We start from the raw sequence: 18,150 nt of genomic DNA on the forward strand, positions 1-18,150 counted from the left end.
CTGAAGAGAATGTCTGGACTGACTCTGCTTGTTATCGTCTCTTGAAAAAAACCCAAACAAACCCATAAAAAGTGGCAGGCATAAAAATCTGCAGGGAAACTTCATTTAAAGACCCAGAGGGATGGAAGGCAGATGTGGTTGGTAAGAAAAAATGTAAGTGAAAATATGATCCGATGGGATGAAGGAGACATAGAGGAAAAAGTAGCTGTGAGGCGGTTCATCTGAAGCTGGAGTGGTTTTGATGATACACAGTGCATGGAGGGATTGTAAAAGCATGAGGTTATACCAAGAAGACCAATTCCTCACCGAGTCTGCTGTTGTGCTCTTTTGCCATTAGATGACTCTCAGCTGATGCATTTGTTTTACTGGAAAAAACCCAGAAATCTCACTAATGGAGATGTTTGAGGTGGGCTTCACCTTCCCGCTCATGATGGAGGGCAGCAGCTTTGGGTGCCAGCTGCTGAGTTGTTCACTTCAAGCTCCCTGTGTGACTTGTGGGGAGAAATATGCAGTTTTAGGGGGTGATTCACTGACCTATTTTAGGTCCTGTGAGGCAGGATGGGACAAGGGCACATCTCAGTTTGCTGGACTCAGGGCTTCTTTTAAGATCGGTGTTGCTGTACCCAGTAGACATTTCAGGGCTTGATTCAGATGCTCTGGTAGAGATGGCTGGTGCCACCAGAGATGTCCTAAAGCCTCTGAGATGTCCACATGGGCAAGCAGACGTTTCAGAGCCCCTGTGGGAGATGTGCCCTTTCTGGAACAGCAGCCAGGATATTCTGGTCTATCTCCAATGTTTCTGAGTATCTATTTGGGGGATACTCAGCTGAGCCCTTACATTTTTCTTATCACTTGACCTTGATGGAACAAACTCTGACGTGGGTGGCTGATAAAAATAGAGGAGTGCCTGGAAGAAAGCGAGGAGTGCTAGGTACCAAGGAATTTTTCTATCTATGGTGGAATTGATCTGCACTGTAGTGAGCACTTACAGCTATTCTGCTTTGAAGCTAACTGACAGGAGGAGATAAAGATGGACAAAACAGTGATCTCTGTGCCGAGGATAAAGCCCTTGCCCTGCCTTTCTGGGTTAGATATGCTGCGTTATTGATGCTGAGCCTTAGATGGCCCTCTGTGGCCCATCGGCTGCATAGCCATGAGGGGGGTCCCCAGGGAAGGGCATTTCTGAAGTGTCCCCTCTCACTCCTCTGGAAAGGGACAAGCCCATAGAGGTTGTGCTCTGTACAAAATTACATAAAGTAATCTGGGAATCTGGAAAGGTTTTTTTCTTTTTTCTTTTTTCTTTTTTCTTTTTTCTTTTTTCTTTTTTCTTTTTTCTTTTTTCTTTTTTTTCTTAATTTTCTTTGGGATTTTTTTAAAGTTTGTTTGCAAAGAGGTGGTTGCCTGCGAGGAACTCGCTGGGAGGAGGGACACAGGGCTGTGGCACAGGGAGGTCTGCGGGGACCAGCCTCTCACTGGTTTGCTTTGCTCTTCGTGCCAAGAAAAACCGAGCACTGGGGCCTAAGGCATCTGAGCTATTTGCATCAAAATGATCTGACAGTTCCTGTTGAAATGAGATGGTAGGAACTAGTCTGTGGTTTCCAGCCCAGGTATTTGAATCACGTCCTTGATGCCGGCAGCTGAAACACTGGGCCGTTGGTCTCTAAACATTTACAATTTTTCAGATGGTGTCCTTGGTCTAAAGTTTTATTCCTATCCCAAGTCAATCCCAGAAACATTTTTTTCTCTTCCAACCAACACAGATTTGCATGTGGCTGATCTCCTGCATGTGTTCAAATGTAGAAGACAGAGGGAGAATTTGATTAGAAAGTAACATCCTTTTACTCCTTCTATAAAAGACTGTGTAGGATTGAACAGTGAGTAATATAATAAAATAATATTAATTTATTAATTAATATAATAACTATTTAAAATAATAAAAACATGTTATTATGCCTGTGTGAGTTTTTGACCATTAGTTATTTAAGAGTGAGAGATACAGAGAAGGCATTGATAGACAGGTAGGTAGGTAGATAGATAGATAGATAGAAAATTAATAGAGGTAAAAGATAGATATAGAAGAATATTATGAGTTTCTTGGTTTTCTTCATGTGTACAATACATTTCAGAGACAAAATGTTTCTTTTCCTTTGTTAGGAGATTTCCCTGAAATAATTCTTTCAATTTTGGAAAAGAAAACCCCAACTTTAAATCTGTAGTAATCCCCGTTATGAAACACGGTATTTTATCTTCAGTCAAGCCAACTCTCCGTCCAAATCAAAATTATTATTAGTATTACGTAGTCATTTTCTTCTGAAGCCTTGCCCACCAGAAAAGCCTGGGTTTACAGGTGTCCCTGCAGTGCTCGGTGTGAGGAGCTGCCACCGTTGCAACGTGCTGGAGGAGGGTCTGGTGACACTTCTGAAAAGTCAGGCTTTGACTCATGTAAAAGGTGATTCAGGGCATCCAAAAAACAATGAGGTGAAGTGATTTCACCTAATTTTAACCACCTTTATGTATCTTGACTAAATGAATTTTTAGCATCCTTGTGTTAGCAAGAGGCAGGTGTTTGCTTTGGCCACACACCCCTCTGTGTTGCTAGCCCCAGCTGAGGTACTTGGGTCACTAGACATCTGTGAGCAGCTCTCAGGTGTGACAGAGGACATGTGGGAGACCCTTGCCACCTGGTGTGGCATCTGGAGGTCGAGCAGGATGCTTTGCTGCACTTCAAATGGCACCAGATGCTCCTGTTTAGGGGGGGACAACTGGGTCTTGCCCATGGAGACAATGCCTCCCACCTGCCTTAGACATCCCTTTCAGTGTGGTCTGGGGGAAGGCTGCCTCCCTCCACGGACCACGTAGCTTGATGCCTACCCCAGAAAAGACTCTTTTTTCGGCAGTTCAAGTTAGACAATTTAGAGTTAAATTTTCTGTGTTATTCCATGTCTCTTCCTACTGGAGCTAGTTTGAAGTCACAAGCCTTTTAGGTCACAGAAATCAAGCCAGAAAAGAACTTCAGAATAACAATATTTAATATTGACACAGATCAGTGAGGCCAGTGAGTGCCCAGCTGGCAGGACAGAGGGTGTGCCCCTAAGCACACAGACGGCACTAAACATCCCCAGGGCAGGACAGCTTGGAACAAGCAGATGCCAGCAGTACAGCACATGTATTTTTCGGTGCTGGAGGTGGTGTGTGCCAGCGGGTACCTCTCCCTCTCCCTGTGCTGGCACAGCCCGATCAGGCTTTATCGTAGAGATAATACTCAGGGAAACAGAACTAAAGGATGAGGGTAGGGCTGATATTTAGGGACTGTGAGGAGCTCATAGAGCCCCTCTGCTGATGGAATCTCTCTCCACCTGACTACATGCTGATTATCCTTCTAGCTGCCTCCTTGACTCTTCCTGGTTGAATCAGCTTTATTTTGATCTCTGCTTTATATGGCAGCACGGCCCAGGCTTCACTGCTGACAGTGAACATGAGCTTTTTAACCCACCTGGCAGGTTTGGATGCACATAGCCATGACTGAAAACTGACAAGTCTTATGTGTTTTTTTAGAGAAGGTGCTTTTAAGCTTCATAGGTCAAATCTGCTTCTAGGGGTGAAGCTATGCTCCAACAAATTTTACATGTGCTCTGCACCTACTGCAACTGATATTTTCTTCCCCATTTTGTAAAAAGGGGACATTTATACAAAGCATGTTGTGTGCTGCATTTAGAGGACAGCGCAAACAGCAATGTGTGTCTGCAATAACTGTGTTCAAGCAACTTGCTCCTGTGCTACAATGCAGAAATATGAACAACTTTTGACTGAGAAACCATAAATGCCTCTCTTTGAAAAACAGACTCCAAGTGCTTTAAATATATTCAGAATTTTGTAACTGCATAGATGCATTCAGGATGGATAAAGATTGTATTACAGTTTGGCTGACTCAGGGAAGTCAGTGGCATGTCCAAGAATTAACCTTTGAGGAAGTCACTGAAATGATGGGATTTATGAAATTTGCCAGTCATGGACTTTAGCATCAAGGGCTTGATCTTGAGTGATGATGAAGAATTATGCAGTTCTTGGTTGGGACTACTGTTGCTGTAACACTAAGACTGATGCAATTTTTTGCCTTTCAGATTGTATCTCTTATTTGTTAGTAAGTTGCACATAATTACTACCTGTATCAATGTAATATTTATTTTTACCAGTTAATTGCATTGTCCATGTGATCCATTCTACAACAGCCCTACAGACCTGTGTGGAAAATGTAGTCTTGTGAGGGCAAAATTGGTGGTGAGGGTCTCCACCATTTTGTTAAAGCAGACAATTCTAAACTCTTGCTCCAAACCCTACCGTCTATGTCGACCAAATGCTCCTCCAGGGCTTCCACATCTTTCCGATTTCCTGAAGAACTGATTTAGAAGTGTGCTAGACTTTGTCAAACATGACAGCAAGCAACTGCGCCGGCACAAGGGGATTTGGCTCCAGGGTGGCTGAAGGAGACTGAAAACCATGTGCTTCAGTTGACTCTGTTGTGTTGCAAACACCGCTTGATAGATTCTCTGCACATCTTAATTTATACCTGGGAGCACCCAGTTTGCAGGTTAATAGGAGCAGACAGGTGAGCTCACAGTAGGTTTTATTGGAGGACAGGAGGTTATTTAAATCCAGCCAGGGAGTACCTGCTTCGTGCAGCTGATAAATGTATACATTAACAACAGTTCACTTTCCCATATACACAAGAGGGCAAGTGGTGAGCTTTTCTCTGGGGACTGTTGTGTTTCATGCACAAGTATAGCAGGCAGGACCAGACGGATCAATGTTTTTGCTAGTACCTGACATTTAGCAGGCATATTTAGAGAGATGAAATTTTGGAGTCTCAGATCTAAACGATCTAGCTGTTTTCCACCCTGATTTCTTTATGAAAAAAATCGTTTTGCCCCATGAAACTCCTGAATATTTTGGGTTTTGTTTATCATCCCCCCATAAATACAGCACAGTTCATTATCCTTATTGTATGTGAATCAGCAGCTTGGGGCTTGTCCTGGCATTCCCTGTAGATCACATTCCAGAAATATTTGTCTGAAAGACAATGAATGAAAGATCATTAATTAATATTCCAGGGGGATATAGCAGACTTACTGCAAGCATCTTGTACAAAAAAAAAACCAAAAAAAACCAAAACAGTGAAAAGGAAGCAGTGAAGACAAATGAAAGCTGACAGAGGTATTCTTCCATTTTGTAAAATGACATTTTTACTACTGTTGACCAATTAAAAACACCTCTACTTCTCATCTCTCTCACTTACAGATGCTGAGATGCCATATGACCTTACTAAAAAGGCTTGTGGAATAGGAGACAGCCATGCAACTGAGTACATCAACACGTCACGCTGGTCCATTGTTTTGAAGTATCTGAGGACCAGGTTATCCCTGGCTACAATGAGGTGCAGAGAGACACAGTGTGCAAATGCATCTGCTCTGCCTCAGCTTCCCAGAGGAGCTCATGCAGGAGTTGTGCAGAACTGCTCATGTACAGTTACCAGTGCCTGAAAAATAAAAGCAGTAAGCACATAAAGCACTCTGGTATCTTTTACTGCATACCAACCTTTCTTTTCCTCATACATGTGCCACATATGAAGCCAATAAGTCCATTGATTACTTGAATAAAGCAAAGAATAGCTTCAATCACACCAATGGCCAGGAGAATAGAGAAGAGGATAATATTCCAAAGGATGATGTTTTCAGGTTCTTTGCAAATGTTCCATGTTGTCTGGTTGAACAAGTAATTGTCTCTGTGATAGAGAAAAATAATTGGCGATGTGTTAGAAAATAAAAATTTGAGAATGCTTTCTGTGTTTTCTGGCATTACATTTTCTGAACTTGATTGCACAAAGTGAGTCTCAAATCCTATTATAATTGTTAAAAGCTGGTAATTATCTTCAGAATTCCCTTTTCAGAGGTGCAATTGATGACTAGGGAAGAGAGCCACATCTGTACTTTGTTGCATGCACAAGAATCTTCCTTTTGTTTTATGGCAGTGTTAATAACTAAAAGGAAGGGTCCATAGTGTTTTTAAAATGTGTCTCCATATTCTCCGTTCCTGCTGTGGTATCTCAGCCCAGTCCATCCATTATCTCCAGCTCCGGCTTGAAGAGCATGGTTGCCAAGGTTAATAAAGATTCAGAGATTTTGGCTTTGCTTTTCAGAAGTAGGTAGACACAATTCATGATTTAACAGATTAAGGTGGCATGTTTATCAAACATTTCCTTTTGACTTTGGTGGGAGTCACAGCTCAGCAGCCTTTTGAAAGCATGGTGCAACTCGCACAAGGGGCTGCTGACCAGCACAACAGAAGAAACTCTGGCAGTTTGCCCAAGGATTATTCCTTGGTCAAAGGGATGACCAGCTGGAACATGCTACTCAGAGAAATGTGAACTGAGGCTTAGGCAGGGTGACCATCAGTTCACTTTGGAACAGTCCAGGTGGTGGGATTAGGGAAAGCAAAGCTGGAGGAGCCTGTAAATCATACTCACTCCAGGGTGTCATTCCTGAAAGGGTAGAGGTATTCTCCATCACCTGTGTCACACAGAGGGCCCCCAATCAGCCCCAGCGAGGAGATGACCACACAATACACTCCTCCCAGGAATCCCAGCACAGCCAGAACCACTGACACCAGCATCTGAAAGGGAAAAGGCCTTCAAACATTGCACGCAGAGATGCTTGAATAACACGGAAAGCTTACAGTGAATGGGAAGGAATTATCTTTATCTGTTTCTTACTGTATGCTGAAACTCATAATAATAGAATGGTATTTGTGGGAATAAAGAATACTTGACTTTTTCTGACCGTTGCATCTATCCTAGGTGTTAAAGGATTTCAGACTGTATTTGCTTTTAGAACCCAGAGTTTTACTTATTCAGAGTTTTATACTTGATCCATCAACTATGAAAAATCTGTTGGGTCTTCTTTCAAAGAGCCAATATGAAGCCAGTATTGGCTTGATGTGGTCCATATCATGTGTCTTGGCATTTCCAGCTCTTCACCAAGACTGCTTTTCTCAGCCATTGTACCAACAGAAACTAGCAAGCAACTACCAAACCAGGTATGAAAGCAACAGAAGATGCAATGTTTTTTTTTGCTAATTGATGAAGAATGCAAAAGAGCCTTTCTTATTGCTGCTTTCCTTCATTTTGCAACAGCATGACATGTGGTTACCACTGCATGTGTTGAGAAATCTAATTGTCTAATTGTGCTGCGTGTGGTGGCAGCGAACCAGCAGTGATTTTGAATTCTGTGTAATGTAGTATACATCTTACTTTGGCCATTCCCACAGAAACAGAATCACAGAACAGCAGATTGGTCAGGGGTGGAAGGGACCTCTGGAGATCATCTTGTCCAACCCCTGCTAAAGCAGGGTCACCTAGAGCAGGTTGCACAGTCTCACCCAAGTGGGTTCTGAATGTCTCCAGAGCAGGAGACCCCACACCATCTCTGGGCAGCCTGTGCCAGGGCTCTGTCACCCTCAGGGTAACAAAGTTCTTCCTCATATTCAGGTGGAGCTCTCTGTGATGCAGTTTGTGCCCATTCCCCTTGTCCTGTCGCTGGGCTCCACTGAAAAGAGCCTGGCCCTGTCCTCCTGACACTCGCCCTTAAGGTATTTGTAGACATTGAGAAGATCCCCCTTCAGTCTTATCTTCTCCAGGCTAAACAGGCCCAGATGATACCTTTGCCCTGTTTTGGGGTAGCTTTCTTTCCATGGATAGGGTGTAGCTGGTTGCTGTTTGTGTATAGAAACAAGAATCTCAGGAGGGTGCTACAGGTGTTATATCTGGGACAGGCTTCCCACTAGTCTTGTTAAGAGTCAGTGCTTGTGGTTGTTCACAATTCTGCCAAGAAGGAGAGAGAAAAGAAGCTCTGGAGCAGACTGAGAGAGCCAGGAGGAGACCTGGGCTAGGGCCAAGGCAGCAAGACCGCCACGGGTTCAGGGCAGAGGCACGGCTGAGGAAGCACGTGGGAAACACTCCTACCCATGACTTGGGTGTGAAGCCAGGTACCTCAGGCCTCACATTTCCCTGATGCCAGCAAATACCAGTGAAACCTAGTAGCCCAGAAGGAAGGTAGAAACCTCCTAATGCCAGCCGCTGCGCAGAGTTCTGCACTACAGAGTCAAATAGAAATACCCACCATCCACATTGGAGATTTGTGACATAGTCTTGAAAACCATTCACTATTTAAACGTGTTCAAGCTGGTGAATGCAGTTTCCAACTTGCCAGCCGATGACATTACTGCTTTCTGTACAACCTTACAGGCTGTTGGTGTGTGAATTGACTCATTTTGTGTGTTGTTTTGCCTCTAAAGCAATCCTTGAGTTAGAAATTGCTGGGATTTCTCATGAGGTTTATTTCGTCATGTCTGATTCATAACTCTACCTTTTTTTGCAAAGCTGGATAACTCTTTTTGTCTTTATCTACTTATTGGCTGACTTACCTCTTAGAAGAGCTTCTTTGTCAGCAAAATGTAGGTAATTTTGTATATTGTCCTGGACCAAAGCAGCAAAGCTGATGCACTGTCTCTCATAATAAGGTAACTAGGCATGCCTGGTGGTGAAGGTGAGTGACTGATAGATACTCTGCCTGAAACTTCTGCCCATGCTGAACCACTTTTCCCCACCTGTTTTCTCATTTACTTCAACTGTGCAATCTGCATCTTGGTTGAAGGATCTTAATTAGGCTAACAATTAGTTTTAGCACAACACAGTAGTACAGGGCATCCCAAAGATAATTATAATAGGGAAAGTAAAATGTTTTTTCCCTATTACTATGTTTTATGATAGTGGTTATTTCTAGTACTAGTAGTACTCATCAGTGCTACCTTTGATAACTATTCTCTGACACGTGATTTTCTCATTTGAAATCTGTTGGCTGTGTGACTAACTTCATCTCATCTATGTCCTTTACTGAGCACATGATCATATAGACAAAGACTTGTCACTGAAAGGGGATTCTGAAGTTGCTGCAGCTCTTAGATTGGCTCTCCTCAGCGTTTTCTAGACATGCAGTGACATCTCCTCATTATACTTACTGTTCTGGAGACTTTTCTAGAGGCTTGCCCTGTAATCTGTGGAAATCCAAGAATTTTATTAGCTAGCTCTTCATCTCAACCTTTCAGTATTTTCCCTAGTTCTAATTCTTTTTCAAAAAATTTTCCTCTAGTTTTGTGTCTTCATTTGCAGCATGAGATCTAAGCTGGGATGCTTGAGTTCATTGAAATGAATTTCCCGTGGTGTTGGCCTGTTCTCTACCTCTTGCAAAGGTTTTGCTGATAATTTTTGCTGATTTTCTTTTAATGTTTTCTTTATTTTATCCTTCACACAATTGGATTCTTTCTGGTTAGCTGATGAAGACTTTTAGCACTCTTTGAACACATTCTTTGAACATTTACATCAGCTGCTTTGGTGAAGTTACGATGTTCCTCCTGTCCCAGCTTGTGCTGCTCTTTATTGCACTCGTTCTTGTTTCATGCACATTTCATTCGTCTCTCTTTCTTTCTCTGGAGGTTTTTTCGGTGGGGGTTGTTTTTGGTTGGCTTTTTTTTTTTGTTGAGTGTTTTGAGTTTTGGTTGTTTTTTGGTTGTTTTTTGTTTTTTTTTTTGGGGGGGGGAGGGGATTAATATCCTGTCTGATTATCCAGATATCTTTGCTTCTCTAGGTTTGTTTGTCTAGAAAGCTGCTGTGGCTATTCTTGTCCTTCTAGTAACTCTTAAGGAAGGCTTAGAGGGAAATACTGCAGTATATTTGCTGATGCAATTACAGAAGCTGTATTTTTTTTGGGGGGAGGCTTTTTTCCTCATTGTGTAAGTGCAGTGGATGCTTTCAGGTGTGTACTTTCTAAGCTGCAAGACACAGAAGCTTTCTAAATCATTATTCCATAATACAAGGACAAGAAGCCATCTAGGTATGTTTGCAGACAACAATTTAAAATGGATTAATGAAAAAACTTACTCAATGCAGCAAGTAATCACTGTGAACTGGAGAACTCAGTAATGTGAATAAAAAGGATGAGAAATATAATAATAATTATTACTGTGGTTGATATTTCAGCAGCATGTAAAGGCTTTGATGAAGTCCGAAACTATTAAACCAGAAATTGCACCAAATATAATAGGATAGAGTCCCTATCCTGAGGAAAATCGTTGTGGTTCTGGTTGAATAATAATTCTGGTAAGTATTAGTTCTTTAGCCTTTTTTTTCCCCTATGAAAAGCAATGCTGAGTATTCAGTGTAAACTACCATTTTATACTTAAGGTCCCCAAAGCAGAAAGGTGGCCAGACTAGCCTTTGGATTACAGAGGCTGCTGAGTAGCTCCAGTGTGGGCTATTTCCCTGCCAGTAGGTGGAAGCTGGTGGGCAAACCACCAAGAGCTGGGCACCCCATATCAGGTCCACCCAGACCTACCTCACAAGGAGCTCTGGCACCTTGGGATCTCCCTGCCATCATGTGTGTTTGAACTGGTCCCAGGGTTCCTCTGCTCTCATCTGCCTGCTGATTCTCACCGTACCCTCCTTGTGTATACAGCCCACATAGTCAGGGCATCGGAGCAACCCTGATGTGGGTGTTCTGTGCATTTCCTCCCAGTATCCCCAAAACAAAGTTTCCCTGAGGTTTCATCTCCTGAAGAAGCACATCCCTGGCCTTCAGGCCTCCCTGCAATGCTAACCTCTTTTTGCATGCTTGGAAATCACTCTTCCCCAGGAGCTGCGCCGGGGAAGCTGTTGTTTTTAACGCTATTCATAGCCACTTGCTCTTCGCTCATGCCCCCATCTCATCTCTCGTTTGAGCCACATTCTGTTTAAAACATAAGGTGACTTGTAGAGCTTCACCCCTGTTCACCTCACCTCAAAGAGGTGAGCAATTCCCACAGTCCCAGAAGAGAGCACTTTCAAAGATACACTGTCCTCAGCAAGCCTGTTCTCTGGTTTGAGTACCTTCATCACTTGGCCATCAGCTAACTCTCTTTATACAAATATTGTAGCACATAATCCAACTACTTTCTTAACAATGTTTACTGTATTCCTTTGTAACAGCAAATAAGGAAAAGGAGAAACAGCTTGTAGGTAACCCATTAGTGATGGGAAGGTGCAGACAGGATACCTGGCATCCATGTGCTGCTGCTAGGAATGGCTCAGAGATCAAAAGAGTGGTGAAGGGGAAAAGAGGAGTATGGTGGGTCTGCAGATGCGGGCTGCTGGACGGCACTGTGCCACCCAGCACCAGTGGGCTGGGGGAGTGAACCCAGCCAGTCTGGGGAAGTTTGGCTCTTGGCTTTGTAATATTCAGCGGTGCTATGAAGGATGGAGAAGGGAGACCTGAAATACTACGTGAACTGAGCCCAGTTCAGCTGGAAGTCCCCTCATGACTTACCATGTTCAGCGGAGTGTGGAAACACCCACAGTACGGCTGCTTTTCACCACCACTTTCTACATCACTCAAAATCAGGAGAAGTAGCTGGCTCAGGCATGGCGTTCAGGGTGCCTAGGCTGACACCCCAGATCTGCAACTGGACTGCTTGACCATTGTTAGCATCTTCTCTGTGCATGTGATGTTTGGCAAGATTAATGGAATGACATGTCCCTTGGGAGGTACTTGCTGACATCTTAATTAAGAATGTTATTTTGGTATTATGAATAATGAGTTAACTGAAGTAAAACATCCTGAAGAGGTAATGGTCTTTTCATGGATCAAACTAAATGTTAATTGAAGAATACAGAAAAGACATTCTTTATTGTATGGAATCTCTTGTTCCAGGCTGCTTCTGGGAAGGCCAAAATAAACATTTCTAAATTCTTTCTACTAATGATGGCCACACAGAAGGCTGTGCCCAGGGCTTGAGGATTAATGGAGATGCCTGTATAACATGTTGCTCTACAATATTCTTAAATATCAAGGGAAAAAGCCTGTCTGGCATTTCTCTGGATGACAGACCCCAAACTGCATTTGTACCTTTCATGTGCATAACACTTAGGCATATGTGTGCTCCGGGTCAAAGCATGAGGACCAGCCCCCGGGAATGCAGGCTTTTAGCACGGGCCTGCAAAGTAGGGGAGTTACCTACACCTACAGAGGTAAGCAGGGATGAACCTGTGGAAAAACAAATTGCTGTGGAAGGGTATGGAAGAAACGGGACCAGGTGGAAGCAGAAGGAGGAACAGGCAGCTGTCTCAGTCTTTAGGACTGCCTTGAGCAGGAGAAAGCTGGAGCCATGCTTTACTTTGCGGGGTGAATTGAAGTATCTTTGTACCCCTCTGCCCTCAGTGTTGTGCTTAAATGCTCCAGCATCTGCCCTGCCTGACTATGATTTCCCTTGTATCAGTGGCTGCAATATCATAACATTCTTGTTGGCTAACTGAGCTCTCAGCCCCAGCCCAGGGATGCTGTAGATCAAGCTCCTCTCCTGCATTTCCCTGACATTGCTGTTGATGGTGGTGCGGTGGTTTGTCATTGTACGTTTCCACCTGCTGAGCAGCCATTTAAAAGCTGTTTTGCAAACCCTATAGTGCCGTTTCAACACATAAATATCCACTTACCCCACACCTGTTAGCGCAACATCCTGCTCCGCCTGCTCCCAGCATCATGAATGCCGGCAAAATAACCTGCGAGAAAAGCACAAGCTGAATTGGCATGTGGCACTTCTGCTGGAATGGGTTTTTAAGTCTAAAAGCTGGGGCATCATGTTCCTCAAATGCAATCCACCTGCCTCTTCTCTATGAGTTACACCTGCTTAGGTTTTGGTACTTGCTGAAGAGTAACTCCGGAAGAAGCGGGATTACAGCTAGAGCTGACTTGCAAGTTTCTGGTACAGTAATTCTGATTGCTGAATTGTACTGAATTCAGTAATACTGCTTCTCTTCAGCAGGGTTCTGTTGGTTTTTTTCAGGGACAAATGTGTCAGTTTTGAGAAAATTAAATTTTTGCTTGGAAAAGATGCGTCACTAGAGTAAGAATTATGTCAGTTTAAATTTGCTGAGCATCCTGCTCTGGCTTACAATTGCGAAAGCAGTCTTTCCTGAAACACATCTGACGGGTTCCTTGTGCTAAGCTTCTGGAAAAACCTACAAAATGGCCTTCACTCCACAGGGAACTCCCAGCTCACATCAGCTTTCTCCATGGTAATTATCAGGTGGAGCTGGCCTGATACAATGAAGTCAGTAACCATCTGTGTCCCAGGATATAATGCCACCTTACAGAGGCACTCTGGAGATAGGAAAGGCTGTATTTAGCTTAGTAGCTAGAGGTCAAGAAAGCTTTTGTGGATCTAGCTGTGCAGTCAGAGCACTCCTGCTGCCTTGCTTCTGCCCACCACTGCTTGTGTAGGCATCTCAAAGAGCAACACAAGAAAATGAGTACTCGAGAATGTAGAAAAAGGTCCCTATAAAGTTAATGAAAGAAGGAGAACCCCCCCAACCAAACACACAAAAGCCATAAAAGCTGTAAACCTGCCTGACCAGATGCTGGAGAGACATTGTCCCATGTTGGGCAGGAAGAGCAGAGTGTCCATGGTGAATGAAGCCTGGGCGATTTCTGCGTGTAGGTGAATATCTGTCAGACTGTGTAGAACAGTGTTATGGAACCTGCTTAGATTCGCAGCCCCCTAAATATTTTTCAAAGGATTTGCTCTCCAGGCCTTTAGTGCACACCCCAGAGGCAGCCTCCAGCACCCACAGTGGTTCTGGACCACAGCTGGAGGCCTGCAGGTGTAAAGCATTGAGGTTAAAAAGATGTTCCTCTTCCTGGAAAGAAGTCAGCTCTTAAATAATCACAGGTGGTCCTCAAGGCAGCCTCAGCCCCAGGGTGCCACCGGCTGGCACTCAGGAGAGCCAATACCTCTGCTGATCAAATCAAGACTCCCTTTCCTCCAGAGCTGTTTTTCTTCTTTGGCGGTTTCCCATCTAACAAGCGGCAAACAGCTTTGTGTCATCTATTAGTCTGGCTCAGAATGAAGGGCTTGATTGGCAGCTTTCTTTTTTTTTGCAGTGCCTGATTATAAAAACCTGCTTTTTGACAAGGGAATGAGAATTTACTAGATCTGGCTGTTGTCAGTAAAATGAGACCTGCACGTGAGCTATGGCTCAGTCAGGCATGTCCCAGCATTGCATGTGGGCTTTCCATCAGGAAAGATATTATTATGACACATGGAGCCAGCCTTCCTCCCTTTACACCCCAAACTTTTGAAATAAGGAAATGGAGAGGTTTTCGTGTCATACAGATTTCCATTAGAGAAGCAGCAGAGGAGGAGGAAGAGTTGGGGCTGGCTGCTCAGCCCAAGAGTGCACTGATGATCTGGGTATCCATCTACAGATAGTTCCCAGGTGGAAGCAGTTTTTTCAGCTTACAGGGCTAGGCCAGGCTGTTAAGAATTTTCCCTCATGTTCCTGGCTCTGGAGGCTGTGTCCTGGTTACAGGGAGATTCTCCAAGATCGGGTGATCTGTTGGCATGACTTTCCTGAGCTTCCTCTGGGGAGAAGCTGGGTGCATGGGGGAACACTTCGCAGCCTGATCTGTCCTCACTGTGGAGGACCAGGCACCAGTCATGGGTCATTCTGCCCCTTGCTTAGCTCCCTAGGAGGCCCAGAAGCCAGTCTTCATTTTTCCATGCTTCCAGCACCTGGAAAACGGAGCTGATGATAATGCTTTCTTTCCCCTTCTCTTCACCTTTGGGCATTTGTCATGCTGTTTTCTGGAAAACACGTACACCCAACAGGATTGTTTGTGGATCAATAATTACTCCTAAAGCTGTGTTTTGAAGGTCAGTGCAAATTTTTCCTCCCCTCTCACTTGCTGTTCTCATTTCTGATGTATGCAGTGCTGGCCACAGGCAAGCCTGTGTGGAAGCCTTTAAAGAATGCACGTTTTCAATGAGCCTGTGACTCTCTCATGCCTAACATCTGCCTTTCCTTTCATTGAATGCCAATGACTCCTGGGCTTGCAGTGATACAAATTTTCCACAGGTCTCTCATGTAGTTCCACTTCTTCCTTTAGGCTTCCTTCCACAAACCCATGCTTACGTTCAAGCTCAGCGTGAGTAATAGGCCCAAGTGTTAGCTGGAAGACAAAGCAGGCAAGCTGCTGGTGGAGACCAATTTATTGAACGACGTTATACCACGTTTCTGCTTTGGGAAGTATGAGTCTAAACCACATCCATTGTAGTTTTTCCACAGACTTAAGTGGTAGCTGCATCATAGCTGGACTGTGAATGAGATTTGCTTTTTTTCTAAGCTAATTATTCTTAAATTTCATTTTTTGGATGTGCAGGTATCCAGCTCTGTGCCAGTTTACCATCTGTCTAGGCTGCACAACAGCCAGTACTTGTCATATCCATATTACTCCCCTGGCTTTTTATCTGCACTGGGGTGGATAACTGCTAGAGCATAAACGAAGCAGGCTTTCTAACGTACTGGAAAAATCAGTGTTCACACACATGTTCCCTTTCAGTTATGAGTATTCACATAAAAGCAATCTTTCCTGAATGGTGGAACGGAGAACTGGTTATAGAAAAGCACACACAAACCAGATCAAACCCAAGAGGAGGTAGGTGGGGGTGTGGGAACACAGGGGACTTTTGGGATTTAAGCCATTTGCAGCTCCACATTCATTCAGTGTTGGCTGGATCTCTAACAAACACCTACTGAAACATGTTTCAGTTTTGCCCTTAATGTTTTTTGTGGATGACATGAGCATAAAATCAGTCAGAGGAGTAATGAGGGGCTGCAGACAGTTGTGAAAACTTATCACCTCCAGCTGAGCTTAGGACCTCAGCTTTGCTTTGACTCATGGAGGATGAAACACCCATGTCACCCTTCTCCACAGTGAGAAGTCAATCCTGTTGCTTCCTCCTGACTTGGGGTCCTGATATCTATTTCAGGAATAACTTGTATTATTATTATTATATATTATATATTAGGGACTTTTCCCAGTCTTGAGTGCAGTTTCTCAGTCCTTTACCCAACTTCCCAGTTAAGCTGTTCACATGTTTATGCAAAACACATTTTATGACTTTTTTTTGTCACCAGAGGTTTTCTTAGCCCTGAATTAAAACAGAACAAAACCGAACAAAAAAACCCAAAACAAAACAAACCCCGTAAGAAACCACAGCAACATTTCTCTCTTACCAGTATGCCAGCTCCCAGAATGCCATGGAAAAACCAGACCAGGTCAGTTATCTCGCTGAGCTGCAGAACTCGTCCGTTGGGGAAGTACAGGAGGATGTTGGAGACTATGGCACACGCTGCCAGAGGGAACAGGGTGATCCCGATGCACTTTGAACACTTTCCTGTGCACATGGTAGCTCTCTGTTGAGGAAAAAAGGGAGTTTTGGGTTACTGCAGCACAGGAGGCATGGGATTTCAGCAGTTTTCTTCTTTAGTGAAAAAAAGAATGAGTTTTGAAGCAAGAGATGTTCCAGTTAAGATTTACACGGGTAATCCTGTTCTAAAGAGCCTGTTCCCTTCAGAGACTTTAATTAAAATGGAATTATTAAAAACTGGATTGTTTATTTGAATTTATTTAAAATTGCCAGGACTAAATATATGTTGGTAAGAGATGAATGGGAAGTTTTGTTTTAGTTGTTAATGGACAAGTATCTGTCCATCGGGAACATCAGTAACAAAGCCACAGCCACACAAACCGATACCCTGGCTGGCAGACTTCATGGTGGGGCTAAGGCCCTGGGTGGAAGGGGAGGTGGATGCACCAGATTGTCTGGGACCACTGTCTTGGGAAGCTGATTTGAAATCTCCTGCACTGATGGTCTAGAAGAGCAGGAAACGACTGCCAGGAATTTCATAGAAATGTCCAAACCTGCCTTGCAACTGAGGCAGATGAGGGAGCCTCACCGGAGCCCCTATTAACTGCACTTTCTCTATTTCAATCAAAAATACACTGTCAGCAAGAGCTGGACAAACTTTCATTACGGTTTACTGTGACGTGCTTATTCTACAGGTAAGGGTAGATAAGACTGTGGGTTATGGGGCTGTTTGGTACCCACCTTAAAATATCTGAAAGACTAGAACCATGTCTAATCCTGTGGCTCTTTGCTAAGGGCAGGTCACAAAGCCATCCCATCTCTTTTTCAGAGATCTGCCGCAACATGCAAAACAGCAGCTTAAGATTTCACAGCAGTCAGGTTCTTTTAAAACCAAAGAATTATCTTTTAAAACCAGTCAACATAAATGAAGCACTTGTTGAAAGGGATCTCTACAAGTCTCCAGCCTGACCTGCTGCTGAAAGCTGAAAGGACTACCACCAACACTAGGTCACTGTGTCAGCCGTGGCTTTGTGTAGCTGAGCTTTGAAAACCCCCAAGTTTGGAGCTACCACCACCTCTCTGGGTGGCCTGTTCCAGGGCTGCCCCAACCTCTTAGTGAAAAAGTCTCCTCATGGCCAACTTGAATGTCCCAAGCTGTAAACAGGGCTGTTGCTCCTTGTTACATCCTCTCCCACTACTCCATCACCTCTGTCACTCCCTTTCAAGTTGTGGGCTGCTATTAGATCCTTCTTCACCAAAGTGAACAGCCTCAGCTCATACTGCACCCACGCTGTGATCTATAGCCAAAGAGAAAAGGCTGATCAGTACAAAAGTGGATCCACAGATATTTTTCCATGTCAGGTTGGACATCTTAGACTACTGAGTCAGAGATCATTGAACTTTCACACTGCCATCAACTTTATGGCACAAATTGATCACAACTTCTTCATGATGTTTTGTTGTAGCTTTACTCCAGCTCAAGGCTTTCAAATGCATAAAAATAGGAAATATCAATCTGCAGGTTTCTGTCCTCAGAGAAAGCTGATAGTTTGTGACAAAGATGGCTTTGCTGTCCTGTGAGCAAGTCATAAAATGCAAGAGAAGGAAGAGAATCTGGACACTCACCATTTCAGTACACACACCCGTGTTACACACGCACACACAGCCATGCACGCATGCATGCCTACACTTGCTACATGCAAATAGTTTTTGTAATAACTGAGGCAGTAAACAGTGAAATGTCCCTTAATTTAGTCATGTGTGTTGGCTAATCCTGCAAGTTTTGTGACAGAAGTTGGTGTTGAGAAGGTATTAAATGGGCTAGGAGTACAGAAATCCATCAAGGCTGGGTTCCCAAGCAAA

The 18,150-nt window shown here is 43.8% G+C and overlaps 1 protein-coding gene across 1 annotated transcript in view; it reads right to left on the reverse strand.

Annotated features, from left to right (window-relative positions):
• Positions 1 to 44: 44 nt before the first annotated feature.
• The window catches only part of LOC308058973 (transmembrane 4 L6 family member 1-like), a 34,651-nt gene continuing 16,545 nt past the window's right edge, over positions 45 to 18,150 (reverse strand). The window contains exons 2-6 of the mRNA XM_080375640.1: positions 16,154 to 16,333; positions 12,572 to 12,637; positions 6,521 to 6,666; positions 5,593 to 5,779; positions 45 to 5,067 (exon numbers count right to left, since the gene is read on the reverse strand). Of these exons, the coding sequence (XP_080231766.1) occupies positions 5,047 to 5,067; positions 5,593 to 5,779; positions 6,521 to 6,666; positions 12,572 to 12,637; positions 16,154 to 16,324 (591 nt within the window). The 5' untranslated portion in view covers positions 16,325 to 16,333 and the 3' untranslated portion in view covers positions 45 to 5,046. The remainder of the gene's footprint in view (positions 5,068 to 5,592; positions 5,780 to 6,520; positions 6,667 to 12,571; positions 12,638 to 16,153; positions 16,334 to 18,150) is intronic.

Source organism: Falco punctatus (genome assembly GCF_963210335.1).
Source record: "Falco punctatus genome assembly, chromosome: 2".
Classification (NCBI taxonomy): domain Eukaryota; kingdom Metazoa; phylum Chordata; class Aves; order Falconiformes; family Falconidae; genus Falco; species Falco punctatus.